This window comes from Psittacula echo (genome assembly GCF_963264785.1).
Source record: "Psittacula echo genome assembly, chromosome: 5".
NCBI lineage: Eukaryota > Metazoa > Chordata > Aves > Psittaciformes > Psittacidae > Psittacula > Psittacula echo.
Window position 1 is genome coordinate 89,793,293 of NC_137739.1, and position 20,182 is coordinate 89,813,474.

Here is a 20,182-nt window from a genome sequence, read left to right on the forward strand (position 1 = left end):
TCTTGTCTGCAGCCCAAGTAAGCCCCTGGAGGGGCCTTTCCCACAGGATTAATTTGTGGTCTTGGCTGGGGCAATATCCAGTATGGAATGAAGGGGAAAATGGGTTGATCATATCGGGATGAGCATCTCCCAGTCACTGGCAGGGGTTCTGGGGTAGGGAGAAAAGGCTGGATCCAGGGTAAGGAGGAAGGATGAGGCTTTACTGCAAGATCGGAGATGAGATGGGGACAATGATGTCCATCCAAACCGGGACTGGGATCACCTGGGAAAGGGCTCCCTCAAGATGCCAGGTTAGGAGGGATTATGGCAAAGCTACAGGGGATGGAGACAGGGCTGGGTGTGAGGTACAAAGGAAAGAGGTCACGATTCTCATGGGATCCTCCCAGAAAAGGTGTCAGGGTTATTTAAAAGTAGTTAAAATACAGGGAAAATCGTTATAGGAGAGGGAAGAAGGGTGCTTCCTCCAGCAGGGAAGTCATGGGCAGGGCTGTGGGACCCACACACCCCACAGCCTGCAAGAAGGCAGCAAGTGGAAGTCAATAAAACCCCCTGGGGACTCAGAGCTGTTCAGCTGCAACATAAACCTGAAATACCAAGTTATCAGTGAGGCATTTGCCTCCTTGCAGGGTTTATGAACCCATCTGCCCCATGGAGAGCACAGCTTGGCTAAAAGCAGGCAGAGACGGGGTAGAGACCAGGGTGATCTTTGGGCTGGGGCTGTGGTCCTCGTTGCATGGGGGGGTTTAATCCTCCTGTCCCGGGCAGAGGAGGGGATGTGGCAGCAGCCCCAGGAACCCATGAGAGCTGCTCAGGGCTCAGCCATTCCCCATTCCTCACCCAGAGCAGGCCAGGGGCGAGCGAGGGGGTTGCTCGGCAGCAGCAGCAGCTGAAGGCAAAGCTCTGTCACATGGCACACGTTAAATCACATCCACGGGACGGCAGAGGGGCCGTGACCCGCTCCAGGATGGGATTAGAGAACCCAGGGATGGGGAGCGCGGTGCTTGTGGATGCAGGGGCTGGGGACGGGGGGGGATGGGACTGGAATTCCCGGGTGGGATCCCAGGGAAACAGTGGGATTTTATAAAAGCTTTTCTTTAAAAGCAGCTCGAATCTTCCTTGCACCAGGGAGAATCCTGCTGGAGGTTCCAGCAACTCAATGAATTGCCCCCCACCAGCTCTGCAAACAGGCACTGGGGGATTTGGGGCTGAGCTCCCTTCCACCCACCCTTTGGAGGGGAGGAGTGGTGTTGTCAATGTTCCTGCCCATCCCAAATCACAGCACGACCCGGCTCCCACAGACAGCTCAAAGCCCCACCTCATCTTCCTCACAGTGCCAAGGAAAACCACCTCTCCTTGACCAGCCCCAGCAGGAAAACACATTTTGGGTGGTTCATGGGGTCCCCAGCAAGCCAGCGCCCGCCCTCCTTGCTGAGGGTTTATTGCAGCTCTAAGTCTCCTCTGCTGCAAAATAGGGAATCTTTTCCCCCTTCCTGACTTTGCAGCTCTGAAAAGACCCCGAGGCTCCCATTTTACATCCCATGGAATGTCCGAGTCACCTTCAAAGGGCTTCGATCCCAAACCTGGAGAGTTTTGGCTTGGGTGGTGGATGCAGCTCCCATAGGCTGCTGGTGCCAGGGAAAGGATGCGGTGGGTGCCTGGGAATACATGTAACCCACCAGCATCAAGAAGCAGGGCTCAGGAATCAAAACTGTGGCAAAACACTCAGAAAACAGGGAGGAAGGCTTGTTCCCACTGGGATTTAGGTTGAGCAGCCCATAGGAACGGCTGCCTTTGCATTATGCCCTGCACATCACATACATCCTTTGAAAACAAACCGTGTCCTTACCTTTCAGGCTGCCTGGAAAAGCAGAGCACCAGCATCCACAGGGATCCTCCATGCACGCGAGGTGAGGAGCAGGGGCTGCACTCGGGGAGGACCAGTCCTCAGCATCAGTGTTTTCCTGCAGCCTCAAAGCCCCAGTGAGGGCAGGCAGAGCTCCCCAGTGGTGGAGCCAGGCTGAACCGAGGAGCCCGGTTTGGATGGGTTTAAATATTATCATTAGAAAGAGAGAAAGGAGAAAAGAGAAAGAAGAAAGATGTGTGGTTGGCCCAGAACAAAGGAAACTCTTGGAGCAGCAAAGAGCCTCCAGGACTTGGCGTCTCTCCTTGATCTTCCCTGAGGGAGCAGCCTCATCCCCCAGGCTCTGGCCAAGCTCCTGCAGTGGGGATGGATCCTACGTTACCTTAAAAGCCTGCACCCAAACCCCACTGTACGCACAGGCCAGGAGATACAGCGTGAGCCAAAGCAGACTGCCCAGAGCTTGACAGCAGCGATGCCAGAGGAGCTGCGCCTGCCCCATCCCTGGCAGTGCTCAAGGCCAGGTTGGACACAGGGGCTTGGAGCAAGCTGCTCCAGTGGAAGGGGTCCCTGCCCGTGGCAGGGGTTGGAGCTGGAGGAGCTTTAAGGTCCCTTCCAACACAAACCACTCTGTTATCCTGTGCACCCTCCTCCTGCCCTCACCTCCACTGTGGTACCTGCCCGTGGCCCATCTGCTGTTGCCTGGCCTGGAGGTGATGCTTTAAAAATGAAACCCAGGAGCAAGGCAGCTGGGGCTGTGGAGGGGGTTTTCCTCTTGCTTTTCTCCTCGTTGCAGTTCCCAGCTTTTCCTTTCAGGGCCAGCAAAAGCCTTTGGCTGTGCTAAAACTCTCTTCTTTGCTCCCTGTTAGAGCTAAGCTATACAATAGCTTAAAAGCAAGGGAGAAAGAAGGGGGATGTAGCTCCAAAACCCTTAGATCTCAGCCCCAGATTCCCCCTGGAAGCACTCCCGAATTTCCATGAACTCCCAGGCAGCTCCACAGCTATTTATAACAGCAATAAACGAGCAGCAGGACTCGCATTGAAAACACGGGCACAGAAATAGCAACAGTGGTTGGAAAGAGCCGCTCAGGCATTGTCCCTTCCCAACCCCATCGTGTCCCCTGCACCAGGAAACAGCCGCCTTTGTCCCTGCTTTCACCCCAGGCAAACCCTGACATTTAGGGAACACCGGGGGATGAGGAGGTGACAGGGACCGAGCCCCTGAGCCACCGCGCTCACTGCATGAGACTGCCCTAAAACTGATGATTTGGGATGGAGCTGCTGTGCCAAGGAAAACCACCTGGATTGGGCTCTTGCCCTCCGGCACCCGCAGACCCAGCAGCCCCCAGGCACCCAACATGGGCATCTTAACACAGGGAGCATTGCATCACCCAGACAAGCTCCGTGAGCTTAGTGAATAGCTTTGGTTTAGGGGAGAGGTTGCGCTTGGTTTGGGTGTCTAAAAGCAGGACCTGGAAGATGCTGCCAGCAGCTCTGCTTTGCCCATCACCCCCTAACTGGTTTGGGGCTGCAGTGAGGCCAGATCCACACACTGCTCCTCCAGGAAAAGCCCTCAGAAAGCCCAAACCCTCTATTTTACATACATATACACAAATAAAGGCACAAGATTGATGATAAAGGCTGCAGCTGTGAAGAGGAAGCAGCTCCACCTCACCTCTTAGGCTTTCTCTGTGCACCTTGCTAAGAGGTGATCCCGTCTCCTGCTGAATCCAGCTTTACCATCCCCATCGAAGCACAGGTTTATTTTTCTGAGCAAGGCTTTGGCTGCTGGAGTTGAGTCCCAGCCCTACAGTGGCCTTAATTTGTAAGATCTCCAAGCCCACATAGGGTATGTAAGCAGAGCAGCAGGTACCAAGAGGACCTGAGCATCAGCACAAGGAGCTCCTGCCCCTTGTCACTCAGGAGGGCTCAACCCAAGTGCAACACAGGGGGAAGCTAAAGCTATAGGCACCAATCTCAGCCCACGCATCATCCTCTCCCCTGGCTTTTCCAGCATAGGCATGTGCAGACAGGGTTAAGGGTGGATAACAAGGAGGCTTGGCATGCTAGGGAGCTGCTGGTGGTGAGCAGCAGGCCAGGGAGCTGTGGGGAAAGGACGTTTCTGGCTCACTTGCCTTTTCCAAGCTTCCCAGCAATCTGGTAAGCACATTTGCAGCCTGCAGCCTTGCCAAATTAAATCACTGCCCTGGAGATGCCTTCAGGATGAGGAGACCAAAACTCTCCAGCTTCTCCCCAGGGGCTGAGCCATCACAGCCCAGACATTGAAGCCGCCCCTGGGTGCAGAACAACCTCCTGGGCACCCACATGTCCCCAGAGGGGTGGCATTTCCATCCGCTCACAGGAGCATTGGTCCAGAGGATCAGTACAGGATACCCAGCTCCGTCAATCTCTCCTTCCTGCATGGAGCATTAAGCAGCCCTGAAGCCTGGTCCTCCGTAAGGGTGGGGATTCATCAGGGGTCTCCAGGGCAAACCAAACCACGCACCCCTGGCTTCCACCCCGAAATCCCCTTAAGTGTTACCTTAGTGGCATTGCCCTTCTCAGATAGGGGAAGGCTGCAGCCCCACAGAACCAAACACCACCAAGGGGCTGCAACACATCCAAGGACAGAGCTCAGAGCACTTTCTCTTCAGGGACCTGGCTTTAACCCACCTCCCTGAGCCTCCAAAGCTACAGGGAAGGCAGAGACCTTCCTCCTCCTCCTCCCTCTTCTTTTTCTCATTCCTCCTCTTTCTGTTCCTCCTCCTCTCTGCATGAGCCCTGCAGAACTCCCACCATGAGCATTTAGGGTTCATGGGGGTGTCCCCATTCATCACCCCCAATGGTGACCCTCCCCGATAAACCTTTTCCACCCCTGACGGCCAAGCTTTATACCGGAGTGGGGAAACTCCCCGGGAGACCAACGCAGGCTCCCAGCAGTCAGCGGTTAGCACTGAGCAGCCTGGGCCGCCCCTCGGCCTCCCTGGATGCAGCTGAGCCTGATCCCAAAGAGGCTCCTGGCTCATTCCAGCGGTGAGCAAGGACCAAGCTGCCTCCCGGCCCCCCAGGGGCTGCGCCTGGAAGCAGCAGCGGCCACACGAGGCTTCCGGCTGGGAAACCTCCCTGCATTCCTTGTGGGATAAACCCAGCGCCGGAGCGAGCTCGGGGCAGGGATCCCCGCGGCGCCGCGCTGCTGCCGCGGACCCGGGCCGGGGAGGATGCTGCTCCTGCGCACAGGCTGCTCCGCTCCCGCTCATCGGGTTGCAGGCCAGGTTGGACACAGGGGCTTGGAGCAAGCTGCTCCAGTGGAAGGGGTCCCTGCCCGTGGCAGGGGTTGGAGCTGGAGGAGCTTTGAGGTCCCTCCAACACAAACCATCGCCATCGCCATCTCCCTCACTGCCCGCCCCAGCACCAGGCGCCTCCCTGCACCTCCCAGCAGGGTGTGAAGCTGAGGTGTGTGCTTGGGGCTTCCTCCGGAGCATCCCAGCCTGGGGAGCCGCGTATCCCACCTCCCCTCCCTGCTCTGAATCACACGGACCCTCCTGCCCCTCTCACAGCTCCCAGAGACGTGCCCTGGGGCTGCCTGCGTGCAGCCAAGGGCTTGCTCTCCAAGGGCTCCGTTAAATCCCACTTCCATTCACATACCCGCACCCCTCCCGTGGGGTGAAATGAACCCCGTCGAGGGGTCAGGCCAAGGGACCGGTTTAGAACTGCTCCTTTCCAGCACCCTGATGAAACCCCTGGGCGCCAGCAGTGGGAGGTGCCGCTGCGGCTGCTGGTTTGCTCACCACAAGAGCACAGTTTGGGGCTTTGAATCCTCAGGGATCGGTCCAAGGGGAAGCCAGGACTGGCGGGGCTCTTGTCTGGGTTCATTTCAGGGGTTTATGGCATCTCCAAGTGAGCTGAACTCTGCTGCAGGGCTCAGGTTGTGCCTTGGCAGCCACAGCCTCTGACCCCAAATCCAGCAGCATGGGGCTGTGATAACAGTCCAGCTCAAGCGGATTAAACCCCATTGGGATGCTGAATGTCTGCTCCAGCCTTCTGCCAAGCCATGGAGGTTTTGGTGTCTTCAAGGATATTGCTTAAATCCCTGATGTCCCCAAGGCTCGTCCAAGGCGATGGATTTCCTCGCTGCCTGGAGCTCCAGCCCAGTGCAGTGCTGGGCATGCAGAAACCTGTGTTACTTGGTGTAAACTACTCAAAGCAGAATCCCAGAGTGGTTTGTGCTGAAAGGGACCTTAAAGCTCCTCCAGCTCCAACCCCTGCCATGGGCAGGGACCCCTTCCACTAGAGCAGCTTGCTCCAAGCCCCTGTGTCCAACCTGGCCTTGAACACTGCCAGGGATGGGGCAGCCACAGCTTCTCTGGGCACCCTGTGCCAGCGCCTCAGCACCCTCACAGGGAAGAGCTTCTGCCTAAGAGCTCAGCTCAGTCTCCCCTCGGGCAGGTTAAAGCCATTCCCCTTGGCCTGTCCCTACAGGCCCTTGTCCCAAGCCCCTCTCCAGGTTTCCTGCAGCCCCTTTAGGCACTGGAGCTGCTCTCAGGTCTCCCCTTCAGGAGCCTTCTCTTCTCCAGGCTGCCCCAGCCCAGCTCTCTCAGCCTGGCTCCATAGGAGACAGAGAGATGACAACAGAGATGCCCAGCCCTAATATAAAGGTTGCATTTCCCCTCCCTGCACCCTTTACAGTTGCCCCAAAAGGGACAGAGCACAATAAAACTCCCCACCCCACACTGGCAGGCCCGAGACATCGCTGGCAGTTGCCAACATGGCTTTTATTGTCACAGGAGCAGCAGCAGAGGGTGTGACAGGTCACTATGGGGGGACACGGAGTTACCCCACAGGTCATCCTGCACATGCACCCCCACGGCAGCGCCCAGCATCGGGTGCGATGGAGGGAAAGGATGCTGCAGGGAGAAGATGCTGCTGTCTGCAAGCCCTGCTCCCTCCACCTTTACTGCCCCGGCGCTGGGCAGAGACAAATTCCCAGCCCACAGTGGTTTTCCATGTGGGAATGGGGCAATTAAGCAGAAAAGGGGGTCCCTGCATGGAGCATCATTTTCAGCTCCCTGCATCCATGGTTCAAATTGGCACCCATGGGTTTGCTCACACCACAGAGAGGTGCAAGGCAAAGGCAGGGACAGGAGAAGCTGCCCCCGGAACACTGCTCCTCTCGGATGCAGAAGCGTGATCCCAGCCTAAGGTTCCAACGTGCATCAGCAATCCAGTGTGTTCCATGTGCCGAGCTGCCCGGGTGAGGTGGAGATGGAGATGGAAAACAGGGGCAGGCTCAAAGGCAGCACCCAGAAAAGCACCGGGGATGTGGTGGCTCCAGCTGGAGATGGAGCATCAGCGTCTGCCCTGTGCAGGGATTGTACTTACAGGATCAGTGAAGGAGCCTGAAATGTTGAGAACTGGGTTTCCAGACCAGCAAGGGATGAAGAGGCTTCCCCCCCCACATCCCTGGTTTGCTTTTAAAGACGCCCTTGGTGACAGCCCATGGGCAGTGGGGATGGAGGAGCTCCTCCGTAGGCAGGGGGATGGGAGCTCTGCCCCTCTGCAGTGGCTTCAGGTCACAGCCCAAGGGAGAATGGGGATGGGAACATGGTGCTGGGCTTGGGCAGATGGATGCTGGTGGCTGCAGAGGGTGAATGGGCTCCTTGTGGGGACCATGGGGACGTGGCTTTGCCCCCGCCACCCGCTGACCAGAGCAGTGAGTCTGGGCACGGAGGGTGGATGTGGGCACCGACCATCCCCCGGCACGGGAAAGGTTTTGAGCATCCAGGGGATCTTTCCCACCATGATCCCCAAGGCAGGGATGGCCGATGGTTGCCCTGGAGCTGGAGCCACGCTGGGGTCACCCCAGTGTTGTGGGTGCATGCCCCAGGGCACAAACAGACCCAGCTGTGTCAGGGGAGAGGGGAAACCCGCAAAGATGTGTCTGTGCAGGGTCTGATCCCTGCTGAAACACTGCTGAGCCTCCAGAGGCTGACCCAACACTGCTGAAGCCACCACGAACCAGCTTCACTGCTGACTTCAGCTGGGCAGGAGGAGGAGGAGGGACCAAAGATGGGTGAAGAGCATCGTCCCTGCAGGCACAAAGCCTGTCTGTGCAAACAGGCTTCCAAAGGCTGCTGAACCCAGATCCCACCCTCCCCATCTCTAACCCTTCCCTCCTGGAGCCAGCACAGCCCCATGAGCTGCCCCTCGGCCCAGGGGCTGAAGCAGCAGGATAAGGCCTGTCCCTGTGTCCGCACCTCGGCTCACTCGGGGATGTAGTCCCTGAAGGAGTTAAAGCTGAGGCTCCGTCCCGCTGAGTGCGAGGTGGAGCTCGCCTGCATCTTTGGGATCTTCTCCATCAGCTTCGACACCGTCCTCCTCTTGAAGGAGCCCGGGGAGAAGTGCCCCTGCCTCATGAGCTCCTGGTAGAGGGCATTGAACACGGCCACAGGCTCCTCGTAGCTGTCCCGGGTGGAGATCTCATAGAAAGGCAGCTTCAGGGCTTTGGAGAGGTTCTCGCCGTCCTCGGTGGACACCATCCGGTCGAACTGCAGGTCCTTCTTGTTGGCCACGATGACGACGGGCGGCTGCTCGCTGGCGCTGCTGCGCCGGGGGCTCGAGTGGATGTGGTTGATGAGGAAGCAGAGCCGCATCACCTCGTCGAAGCTGCATCTGTCCGTCACCGAGTAGACCACGGCGAAGCCATCGCCCCACTTGATCTTCTCCTCTATCTGCAGCGAGTCCTCCTCCTGCCGGGCACACAAGCTCCTGTTAACCCCAAACACCTCCCTGCGCCAACACTGCGGGATGGAACCCAGAAACCTTCCAGGGGGTCATCACCACCTCCCTGAAGGCTTCTGGCCATGGGCTTGCACACAGCAGCGATGTGCAGAGCACTCGGGTAAGGGTAGGGCTGGGATCTGATGGGGGGAGCAAAGTGAAAGATGAGGACAGTGATCAGCCCCATCCTGATATGGGAAAGGGAGAATTGGTGCTGCTAAAGTGGGTACCCAGAGGCAGGGATGCTGCCACATGGGAAGCCAGCACAGGGCTCTCCCCTGCTCCAATCCCAGTGCTTCGTGTCTCCTTCAGTCAGTACTGGGAATGGGGAAACATTCTGCTGAAGACACGCTGGGATTGATGTTAGAGACACTGCATTCTCGAAAGCATCCTTTTTCCAAGATGAACACAGAACCATAGAACCACAGCCAGGTTTATGCTGGAAGGGACATTAAAGCTCATCCACGGGCAGGGCCACCTTCCACTGGAGCAGCTTGCTCCAAGCCCCATCCAACCTGGCCGTGAACACTGCCAAGGATGGGGCAGCCACATTTGGCTGCAGCAGAGTAAAGCTGTGAGGAGCAGCAGGAGCTCACCTGTCCCGCGGTGTCGAGGATCTCGAAGTGCACCATCTCCCCATCGATGACAGCCACATGTCTGTAAATCATCTCTGGAGCAGGACAGAGAGAGAAGCCTGTGTGAGAGGAGCCCCAGGCAGGAAATGAGAACCTGGGTGCACTCCGTGCTGTGCTGGAGAAGTTGATTTTCACTTGCTGCAACCCACAGCCCCTGCGGCCTCTGTTGTGAGGGCACATCTTGAGCTGGTCCTCAGCCTGTCCCCATGCCTGGGAAGGGCCATCCTGTGCCCATGGCATTGAGCTCAGCAGCTCTGATGGGTACAGAGCCCCAGCCAGCACCCGGCTGGATTTTGCCTTGCTGGAAATAAAAAGTTTACAGTGACCTAAGTGCTGGAGCAAAAGGGGTCACGAAGTGATGCTCCTGCAAGGGAAGAGGAGATCAGCAGGAGAGGGTGAGAAGCTGGGTTTGTTTTCATAGAATCCCAGAATCCCAGCCTGGTTTGGGCTGGAAGGGACCTGAGAGCTCACCCAGTTCCAACCCCTGCCACGGGCAGGGACCCCTTCCACTGGAGCAGCTTGCTCCAAGCCCCTGTGTCCAACCTGGCCTTGAACACTGCCAGGGATGGGGCAGCCACAGCTTCTCTGGGCACCCTGGGCCAGTGTCTCAGCACCCTCACAGGGAAGAGCTTCTGCCTAAGAGCTCATCTCAGTCTCCCCTCTGGCAGGTTAAAGCCATTCCCCTTGGCCTGGCCCCGCATCCCTTCTCCGAAGCTCCTCTCCATGGAGGACTCATGCTCCTCACCAGCCCTTTGCCCATCCAGCACTGAGCAGCAGCTCTCTGAAGCAGCGGCTCCTTTGTAACCAAGCAATGAAAGCGGCTGCTGGTGGCACCTGGGCAGCTCTGGAGCACAAAACCCCTTCGAGCTTCACTAACATCCTCAGCAATGAAAGCCCCATCCCTCTGCTTGGCAACCACATGCTCACAGGATGCTGCTCTCGGGCAGATGGAGCAGCCTGGTCACACTGTGCCCATGTGCCAGGCACGACAGGGCAGGAACCCATCTGGCCGCTATGGGACAAACAGGCACCTTCCCTCTCCTCTGGCACAAGAAGCACCAGGAACAAGCACATGTGGTCTCTGTGGTTCCTCACATCGCATGGAGCGAGCACAACAGGAGGCAGAGAGGAAGAACAAACTGTGCTCGAGGGGAACTGTGCTCATGGCACCAAGTGAGGAGGGGATGGAACAGACAGGGCAGTGGCTGAGGGGTTGTGCTTGAAACCAGCCCCGTTCCTCAGGCTCCCCGGAACCAGCTGGGTTGGAACAACAGAGAATTCCCCAATTCCCACCCTGGTGGGTGGCAGCGGAAGTGGCAGGAGGATGCACAGCCCCTGAGCAGGCGCTTTGGGGACATTTGGCAGGGATGTGGCTTCAGCACCCCAAAACCTCAAACCCAGATGCAAACCCAGGGGACAAGGCAGGCCCTTCCCACTGCCCCAGAGGCTCAGACACCTCTTTCACCTTAAAGCCACCTCCCAGCAAACTGCTGAGGATGGCCAAGCACACGGCGCTTCCTCGTGATGCCAATGGCTCACCCCAACAGGGTTTTGCCTTAACAAAACCAACAGAGAAGGAAAAGGGGCTGCAAGAGCCAGTGAACATGGTGCAGGGTCGGCTCTGTCGGGAACTGGGTGCATTGGGGTCCCCGCGCTGACAAGTGGCAGCAGCAACAAGGGAAAGGGTTCACCTACCCAGGGTTGGGTCGTAGTCTCCAATGAATCTCCTGGTGATGAACCTGACGGTCAGCGCTGTAAAAAACCACAACAAACCAGTGATGGTCAAACTGCAGAGAACCAGCAGCTCGTTGGGGTGAGGGATGGAGCAAAGACCTGCCCCGGCCTCATGGACAGGCTCCATGTGGGCACCAGGAGCAGACTCCCCAGCAGCGATGCTGCAAACGTTTGCATCGAGGACCAAAACCCAGCACGAGATGGGATGCTCCAGGCAGAGGAAGAGGCCTCTGCCCAGCACCTCTGCCCTCAGCTGCCTGCTCGCTGTCAGCAGCAAACACCTGCACGGGGGGGTTCATAACCTGCATCTCCTGGCTCATCCTGCACTGATTTATGCACGTGCCGGGTGAGTGATGCCCTCACTGATGAGCTCGACACAGGGCACTCGGTGCTGGGTCAGGCCCTGCTGGTGCTGGTGCTGTAACTGCCTGGATGGGTCCCATGAACTTGGGCACTGTTGGTTTAACCTGACCCAGGCTCAGAGCAGGGAGCGAGGGAGGGAGGTGCTGGCACCAGATCCCATGGGGCTCATCAGAAAGCCAAAGCTGGAGGAGCACAGGGCACAGCAGACCCAGAGGTGCCCCTCACCTCAGCCATGTGCTGCCAAAACCAGCCCTGGAAGGTGCCCGGCACCAGGAGGAGCTGAGCAAGGAGCAGCCCATCCCTGGGTGCTCATCAGCTTCCTGCTATGCCCGCACTCAGGAATTCGTGTTCCCGGCACAGGGATGCTGGGAACAAGCCGGGACCGTTGTTTACCCTTGCAAGGAGCATCCTGGCAGCTCTCACCATGCAGGGGATGAAACAATCCCTGCTATGAAAGCCACAGAATCCCAGCCTGGTTTGGGTTGGAAGGGACCTTAAAGCTCCTCCAGTTCCAACCCCTGCCACAGGCAGGGACCCCTTCCACTGGAGCAGCTTGCTCCAAGCCCCTGTGTCCAACCTGGCCTTGAACACTGCCAGGGATGGGGCAGGCACCATCTTCCATCCGCTGGCACAGCATCAGCGAGAGGAATGAATCATTTGGCCCCACTTTTCCTCCTTGCAGGGGCGAGGGACGGCAGGAGCAGCCGCACACGTCAGTGGGGGCAGTTCAATCCCGTTATCCGATTACCACATCCCTGCACCAGAGACTGGAGATGTGAAGCCCAAATTACACCCTAATGCCAGGCTGCTGGAGGTCTGCGGGGCTGGAGGCTTGCCCAAGAGCTCCATCAGGCTGGCAGCGGCTCCTCCTCACTGGGTGCTGCAGTTCAGCACCTCGCTGCAGGCTGAAGGACACAGAGCTCAGCTCCAGAGCAGGCGCCTGTTGGAGGTGGGCAGCATCTCTGGGGCTGTAAACCAAAATCAGAGGCTCCTTGGCCATGGTGCACGGTCTCTATGGGGTGTGAGGGCAGGTGACAGGGCTGAGGCTCAGCTGGCAAATGGTCAGGAATGGGAAGCAGGAGGAAAAACAAAGGTTTTGTAAGCAGTGAAGCAATCTGGAGGTGCTGGAATTCCTGCTGGGCTGAGCGGGGCAGGGAGGCACCCGGAGTGTTCCTGTCACTGCTGCTGACAGAGCACCAAGCTCGGATAGAGATCCCCGATGTGGCCAAAAGGACACAAACACGCGTCTGTCCCTGCCCTGGCTCCTGCCGGGGTTTATCCCATCTCCTGCTCTGGACCATGCGGAAGCCTCCCTGGCACTGCAGCAGGACCATTGTGGTGCCCGTGCCAGCACCCTGGGTGGCACAGGGAGCTGACGAGGGGACACTGATGCTCACAAAAATGGTCAGAGCAGGTGAGATGGTACCAGGCTGTTCCCAGCTTTGTTTCAGGCAGAGCACAGCAGCATCCCATGGGAAGATGCAGGAAAGCAGCAGTCAAAGCTGGCACATTTTAACTTGACTTTTCACAGGCCTTGAGCACGGCATGGAACAGCTCCAGGAGAGCTGTGAGGAGGCTGTGATGATGCTCGGGATGAAGGGGAGAGCCCGGAGAGCCTGGGAGGTGGTGCTTGGCTGCATCAGTTCAGCAGCAGCAGAGAACTTGCCCCCAAGGGTACACCAGGGGCTGATGGTGAGAGAGCTCCTTTTCCTGGGAAAGGAATCCCACAGCTTGGAGCCGAGGACTGCAGAGGGCAAGTGGTCACTCCTGGGCTTTCCCAGGGAAGGAGGAACAACAGCAAAGCCAAGGAACAACAACAGAGCGAGGGCACAATGCACAGACCCTGCCTGGAACGGGTCACCCCGACCAGCACGGATAATGATAGTGGTGGTGAAGTGGCAGAGACGGAGGGGCCGGGTGGGGATGTGGGTTCACAGCTCAGCCTGGACCAAAGGGAAGCTCTGGGTCGGATGCTTTGGCAGCATCAGCTGCCCGGGGATGATTCAGGAGCTAGCCCCATAAGGGCAGCGCTGCAGGAACCAGCTCTGGGCCATGGAGCTCAAACAGGAACAGAGCGATCACAACGGGAGGCTCAAAAGCTGCGCACACCAGAACACCTCAAAGGAGGTGATGCAGGGTCTGGTCCTGCCCCAGTGAAGCACTGGAGGAGCTCCTGCATTGGAGGAGAAGGGGCCAGTTTTGAGAAGAGACCAACTGCAACTCCCAAGAGCCCTTCTGCTGGGGAAGGCCTCCCCAGCCAAGCCAAAGGCTTGTTCATCTGCTCACCTTCACCGTCCACAGCTGGACGGGATGATCTTAAAGGTCTTTTCCAACCTGGTTGATTCTATGACCCCCTCCCTTTGGAATATCTTTCTGCAGGGAATTGCCCTTAGGACACAACAGGATGGACCAGGAAAGGACCAGAAGCATCCCCAGAAGCAGCTCTCCAGCCCTGCAGACCGAGCGAGCTTTCCTCTGGCTCTCAGCAATTCCCTGCACAGCAGGAAGGGGAGATGCCTGCTGGAGGGAACAGTCGGCAGCACAAGCATCCTCTCAGAGGTGGTTTCAGGAACACCTCGCTCTGCCTTGGGAAAGGGGGAGGCCACAAAATTCATCTTCACGCTTGGACCTCGGGGTCTAAACTAATCCAAAGGGGTTCCCGGGTGCCTGGGGGCTGATCCATGAGCTGATGTTGCGGATGTGCTGGTTCGATGCTAAACCCTCTGCGTGGGCTCTGGTAAATCACATCTGGCCAGTGCAGCTGCTGGGAAAATGCACCCTGATGCAGGCAGAGAAGCCCGTGGCTGGGCGGCTGGGGGGAGCACAGCTGATGGCAGCGATGCTGAAGCCCTTGAAGGTGTTAATGACCGTAATGGGTCATTAGCGGGGTTATTGATGGTAAGGAACAGGCTGTGCAGGGAGTGAAAGGCAGTGGAGAGGCTGGAACGGGCTTGGAAAGGTGATGGGAGCAGAGAGTGAAATTGGTGGAAAATGAGTGGGAACAGGGAAAAACAACAGCGAGAGGGACCTTAAAGCTCCTCCAGCTCCAACCCCTGCCACGGGCAGGGACCCCTTCCACTAGAGCAGCTTGCTCCAAGCCCCTGTGTCCAACCTGGCCTTGAACACTGCCAGGGATGGGGCAGCCACAGCTTCTCTGGGCACCCTGTGCCAGCGCCTCAGCACCCTCACAGGGAAGAGCTTCTGCCTAAGAGCTCATCTCAGTCTCCCCTCTGGCAGGTTAAAGCCGTTTCTATGCCCCCCACATCCTACTCCCACACCAAGCCAGGCAGGATCTGTGTTCATCCAAGGAACACGGATTCCAACCAGAGCCAGGCTGTTTGCTCCTTCAGCCCCAGCATCTCCTGCCTGGGGCATTCACCATCCCTTCTCCTTCCAAGCTGCTTCTGGGTTCCAAGCCAGGGATCTGATGGAACAAGCATGCCAGCTACCACAACTGATAACCGATGGAGATAACCAAGGATCCCGCAGGGACCTTCAAGGAGGTGACCACATCAGCAGGGGCAGCACAAGGGAAGCCAGGCTCGGGTTCTAGAAGGCACCTGACTCTGTGTCATTCACCAGGCAGGCACCAGGGCTGGAGCACACGGGGCTGTGCGAGAAGAGGAGCCAATTACATTGATTAAAAGTTGGCTGGAGCACAAGAACACGAGCGGAGCTGCCAGCCGGAGACACGGATGCGGGCAGAGACATTGGCACATCCGTGAGCCTTATACAGGGCCTTTTCCCCTCCATCGTGAACATAAGTAACCTCGGAAAGGGCTCTTCTTGGAGACTCCGGAAGCTGGAAGGTTAAGTTCATATTCTGTTTGGACCAGCATCGATTCAGCTCTGGCTGGTGGTCCCGAAGCAGAGCTTTCCTCGGAGGGATGGCACAGTTCACACTGGTGGAGGTAACTGCAGCCTCTGCAGGTGATTTACACCCAGACCAAGTCTTTAAACCTCCGACAGGGTTCAGCCATGGGTCTGCACCCAAACCCACTTGGAGGATCCCAAGATTCGGAGGGAAATACAAAGATTTCCAAACTGCTCCAAAAATCCAACTCTTTTGCTGAGAATTGAGGGTTTGAGTCCCGTTCCCCCCCTTTTGCAGCTCTCCAGATGTTAATTTCCCTTTTGATTCTCACCCATCTCGGCCCCCTCAGCTTTCCCAGCCTGGATTCTGCCTCCCAAGGGATGGATGTGAACAGCTCACGCAGGTGATGCTCCAGCATTGGGTTCACTCCATCCTGCCAGGACCAGGAGCTCGGTGGCTCAGGCATGGGTTCGGATGGAACCCACCTTCAACCCCTGCACCCCTCCCCAAAACAGGGGGTCCCCACGTGTCACATCCCTTCCTCCCCCTGCCTTGGGGACCAGCTGCCCCCCGCAGCCCATCCTCCCCAGCCAAGAGGTGTCCTGGTCCCCAGCTCCAGTGGATGCAGGGGCTCAGAGACAGAAGGACCCAGCCCTTGGGCACAGCACCCAGTGGGGATGCCACAGTGTCCCTTTGCAGGGGAGGACGTGCAGGACGGCACCCAAGGGGACAGAGACCCGCGTCAGTGCTGCAGGGGATCATGTTCCTGCCATTCCAAGGGGCTGCTCCCGGTTCCTGGCATGCTCTGGGCTCTTCTCTGCATGAGTCGGGTATCGATTCCCTCCCTCTGCCCCGATCTCCTGGTCTGTGTCGCCACCACAGCCCGAAGGGACAGCAAAACCCACAGTGCTGAGGGCGCAGAGGAGCTGAGCCGCTGCAGGGCAGACCCACAGACACCCGACCACCGGGAGCCATGGAAAACCCTCGGCATGATCCAGCCCTACGGAGGAGGCACAGCAGCCCCTCGTGCGCCTGCAGGAGGGATCCACAGCTCCCAGATGCCGGCTGCACACCGGTGGGATTCATGGATTCAGGTTGGAGGGCGTGAGCTGGAGCGCTTTGCTCTGTGCAGCCATCACTGACAGCTCCCTCTGCTCGCAGGGACACTGAAGCCAAACACAGTGCAGGGACCCCCCCTGCTCTGGGTACCCCTGGAGCTGGACCGCGCTCCCAGTGCCAGGCTCTTATCCAGACCTGGGAGTCTCCTCCTTTGATTCAATCAGGGAATCCTGGTTTTCCAGTGGCTCCGGGCAGGAAGCTCGCCGGTTACTGTATATGGAAACACAACAGCGCCAACAGCCAGAGCCGCTGGCCACGAGCCAGGCGGAGGTGTCACCGCTGCCGTGGTTATTCCCCTATGGAGCAGGAAGCCAGCGGGACATTGCCTGTCCAAGGACACAACCGTGTCCCCCACGCTCTGCGGGCATCCCTGCTCCCCTGCCCCGCTGCAATGGAAACAACGCAGACCCACGAGGACACCAACTTTCCCCCCTCAGTGACCAGCACCTCTCATCCCCGCTCCTGGAACGCTGGATGCTGCCCAGAACGGGAGCATTGGACGCCTTCACCACATGGATGGAGGAGCGGGAAGGGCGGGAGGGTGATTCCCAGGCAGGAGAGGGATGAAGGAGAAAGCTCAGGTGCTCCCTGCTCAGCATCCCAATCCCCACAGGTGGGAGCACTGAGCAAAGCGCGGGGAAAGGGAGTTTTCCTAAAGGGAAACTAAAGCCAGCGCTGCTCCAGGAGGCTCCGCAAACCTCCCCTCGCTGCAAACGAGCACCGGACTCAAAGGATCAGCTCAAGCCCAAGCCTGAGCTCGGCTCCTGCGAGCCCTGGGACGAGCCCCCCGCTGCAGAGCCCGAGGGATCCCGGCAAGCCGGGTGCCCTTAAACCGAACCGGGTCCACAGGGTCACCCCTCCATCCCCACCCCGGCGCAACCGAACTGCCCCGGGGGCTCGACCCCGGCGACAAGACCTGGGGCAGGGGAAACCGGAGGGGACACCGGGTGATGCCGGGGGATAGGAAGGGGTTTCCGGAAGGACACCGGGGGTTATCGGGTGCGATACCGGGGATGATACCGGGGACCCCCTTCCTACCTGTCTTGCCCACTGCGCTCTGCCCCAGCACGACGAGGCGCAGGGTCCGGGCCGGGCTGAGGCTCACGGAGCGGCGGAGGGGCCGCGGGAAGCTCATCCCGGGGCCGGGGCTCCGGCGCTGCCCGCTCCGGCGGGCGCTGCTCCGGCGGCTCCGCCCCGAGGGCCGGGCTCAGGCGCGGGTCGGTGCGGGCGGTCCCCGGCTCGTGCCCAGCTCCTCCTCCTCCTCCTCCTCCCTGCCGCGATGGGGCCGGGCTCCGTGCCTCAGTTTCCCCGCACGCGAACAGCTCCGGCGGCTGCCACCGGCCCCTCCGCCAGCGGCGGCCCGAGGAGCTGCTGCCCTGAGCGGGGCAGAGCGAGGGAAGAGCGGAGCGGTCCCAAACCAGGTTCCCAAGGGGGGAGCAGGGCCCGGGGCTGCCTCCCCGCAGCCGGCACGAAATCACGGCTTGTCTTGGGCTGCTCCTGCGTGCGAGCGGAGTTAATGAGGACAAGACAGGAGCTGGCTCGGCCCCAGCCTTTCCCTCGCTCCATGTTCCAGGCACAGCGTGGTCCCAAACCCAGCCGAGCGGCTCCACACGCTCCGCACATCACCCAGCAGAAGGCAAGGAGCGAACCCTGGCTCTGCCCAAACCAGCGGCTGAAACCCCTCACTGCAAGAGAGACCTTGAGGTGCTGGAGCGGGGCCAGAGCAGGGCAATGGAGCTGGTGCAGGGCCTGGAGCACAGTGTGATGGGGAAGGGCTGAGGGACCTGGGGGGTTCAGTCTGGAGAAGAGAAGGCTCAGGGGGGACCTGATGGCTCCCTACAAGTGCCTGAGAGGAGGATGGAGCCAGGAGGGGCTGGGCTCTGCTCCCAAGGAACAAGGGATGGGACAAGAGGAACCGGCCTCAAGCTGCACCAGGGCAGGTTTAGATGGAGCTGAGGAACAATTCCTGCCCCAGAGGGTGCTCAGGCATTGGAACAGGCTGCCCAGGGCAGGGCTGCAGGCACCGGCCCTGCAAGTGCTCACACCCCGTGGAGACGAGGCCTCAGTGCCATGGGTTAGGGGTGGCCTTGGCAGCGCTGGGAATGGTTGGACTGGATGAGCTTGAAGGGCTTTTCCAGCCTGGTTGATTCCATGGTTCTATGATATCCAAGTGCTCAGATCTCACAGCTTTACACGTGCTTTGGTGCAGCAGCACTGGGAGGCTGTTAAATACCAGTGTGAGGCCTCACTCAGCAGCACGGGGCTGTGTCCATGTGTACGCACAAGCGCAAGCACAGGTAACGTGTAACGGGTGCGTGCTGGCACTGACACATCCTGCTGGAAACAGGAGAAAAGACCTGGAACATCCCGACTGCACTCAGCAAACTGCAGGATGGAGCCTGCCTGTGCAGCGTGGATGGCACCAGCCCTGCAAACCCAGCAGCACAGACCTGCCCAGGGATATGGGACAGTCACTGCCTGCCCTCGGGATCCGGCCCCTTTTCCACGTGCTTTACTCATTCCCTGGCACAGGGAGCTCTGAATGACCATCTCTGGTGCCCTGGCTCACAGCAGGGCACAGCGCATCCGTGCGGCCCTGGATAGAGCTCAGGGTAACAGGAACCCAAAGTATTTATAGCCCATATCATGTGTCAGACATTCCTGTGGTGGGTGCCTGCAGGAGACCCGAGCACACAGGCAGCACCCACAGGGGTGTCATCTCCAATGGGAGATGGGAAGCTCTCCCTCCATCCCCAACGCAGGTCCTCCTGCACATCAGCCACTCACCACTGATGGGAGGCACATCCACGCCTGGCAACATCTGGAGCCCAGAAGCAGGACTAAGAGCAATAAACTCAGCTTTCAGGACAAAAGCTGATTCCCAGCTGGGGAGTGACAAGGGAAAGAAGGCTCCGTTATGTTCCTGTCCTATTTTTAGCCTGATTTCCTAAGGAAATGAGATGTCTGCAGTCAAGTTCTGTCTTGCCTGCTCCTCTTTAATACAGGTTTTGGGTACATTCATCATGGAATGGACAAGGGGAATGGCTTTAACCTGCCAGAGGGGAGACTGAGATGAGCTCTTAGGCAGAAGCTCTTCCCTGGGAGGGTGCTGAGGCGCTGGCCCAGGGTGCCCAGAGAAGCTGTGGCTGCCCCATCCCTGGCAGTGTTCAAGGCCAGGTTGGACACAGGGGCTTGGAGCAAGCTGCTCCAGTGGAAGGTGTGTGATGGAGACACAACTTTATCACCTGCAATCGCTGAATCAGCCACCTCCAGTGTAACCAGGCCCCTGCAGCAGTGCCAGGGGAAGAGGTGGGGTAGGTGCTGGTTTCTGTTGACATAGCTGTGGTCAGGCCATTCCCTGCTTGCCGGTGTCTGGAGATGTGGAGCCTGCGCCGGGAAAGAGGCCAAAGGCACCCATGAATCATGGCCCTGCAAACACAAACCCAGCGGAAGGAAAACACTGTTCTAACGCAAAGAACCAAACCAGCTCAGGTGCAGCCTCGCATCACAGGAGTCCTGCTCGTGGTCCAAACTGGATCCCTATTGGATCGCTGGCTGGTTTGAGAGCTCCCAAAACAACCTGAGCTTCACTGCTCCTGAGAGGGAAGTGAGATGCTTTGTTCATTTGGAAAGGGAAGATAAAATGAAAGCTGGTCCCTTTTCTCGCCATTAGATGACCTGAAGGTGCAGGGCGCTGATGGAAACCAACCCAATTTCAAGCTGGCTTTGGAGCCTGCACCCTGTTCTCAAAAAGGACCAAGGTATTCCAAAGCTTTGGTCCCACAGTGTTTAGTTCATCTCCTGAGCATCCCCTCAAAGGGCTGATCCCCCCTTCCAACCCGTGTGTCACATTTAACCATCACCCACTAATGACCATGCAAA

At 58.5% G+C, this 20,182-nt stretch overlaps 1 protein-coding gene across 1 annotated transcript; it reads right to left on the minus strand.

The window, feature by feature from the left end:
- Nucleotides 1-8,118: 8,118 nt before the first annotated feature.
- LOC308220926 (ras-related and estrogen-regulated growth inhibitor-like) lies at nt 8,119-17,435 on the minus strand (the record flags this gene model as incomplete). The annotated part of the gene is made up of 4 exons (XM_080617561.1): nt 8,119-8,604; nt 9,232-9,305; nt 10,966-11,022; nt 17,339-17,435. 4 exons carry the CDS (start codon nt 17,433-17,435, stop codon nt 8,119-8,121), a joined length of 714 nt encoding a protein of 237 aa, XP_080473687.1.
- Nucleotides 17,436-20,182: the final 2,747 nt, after the last annotated feature.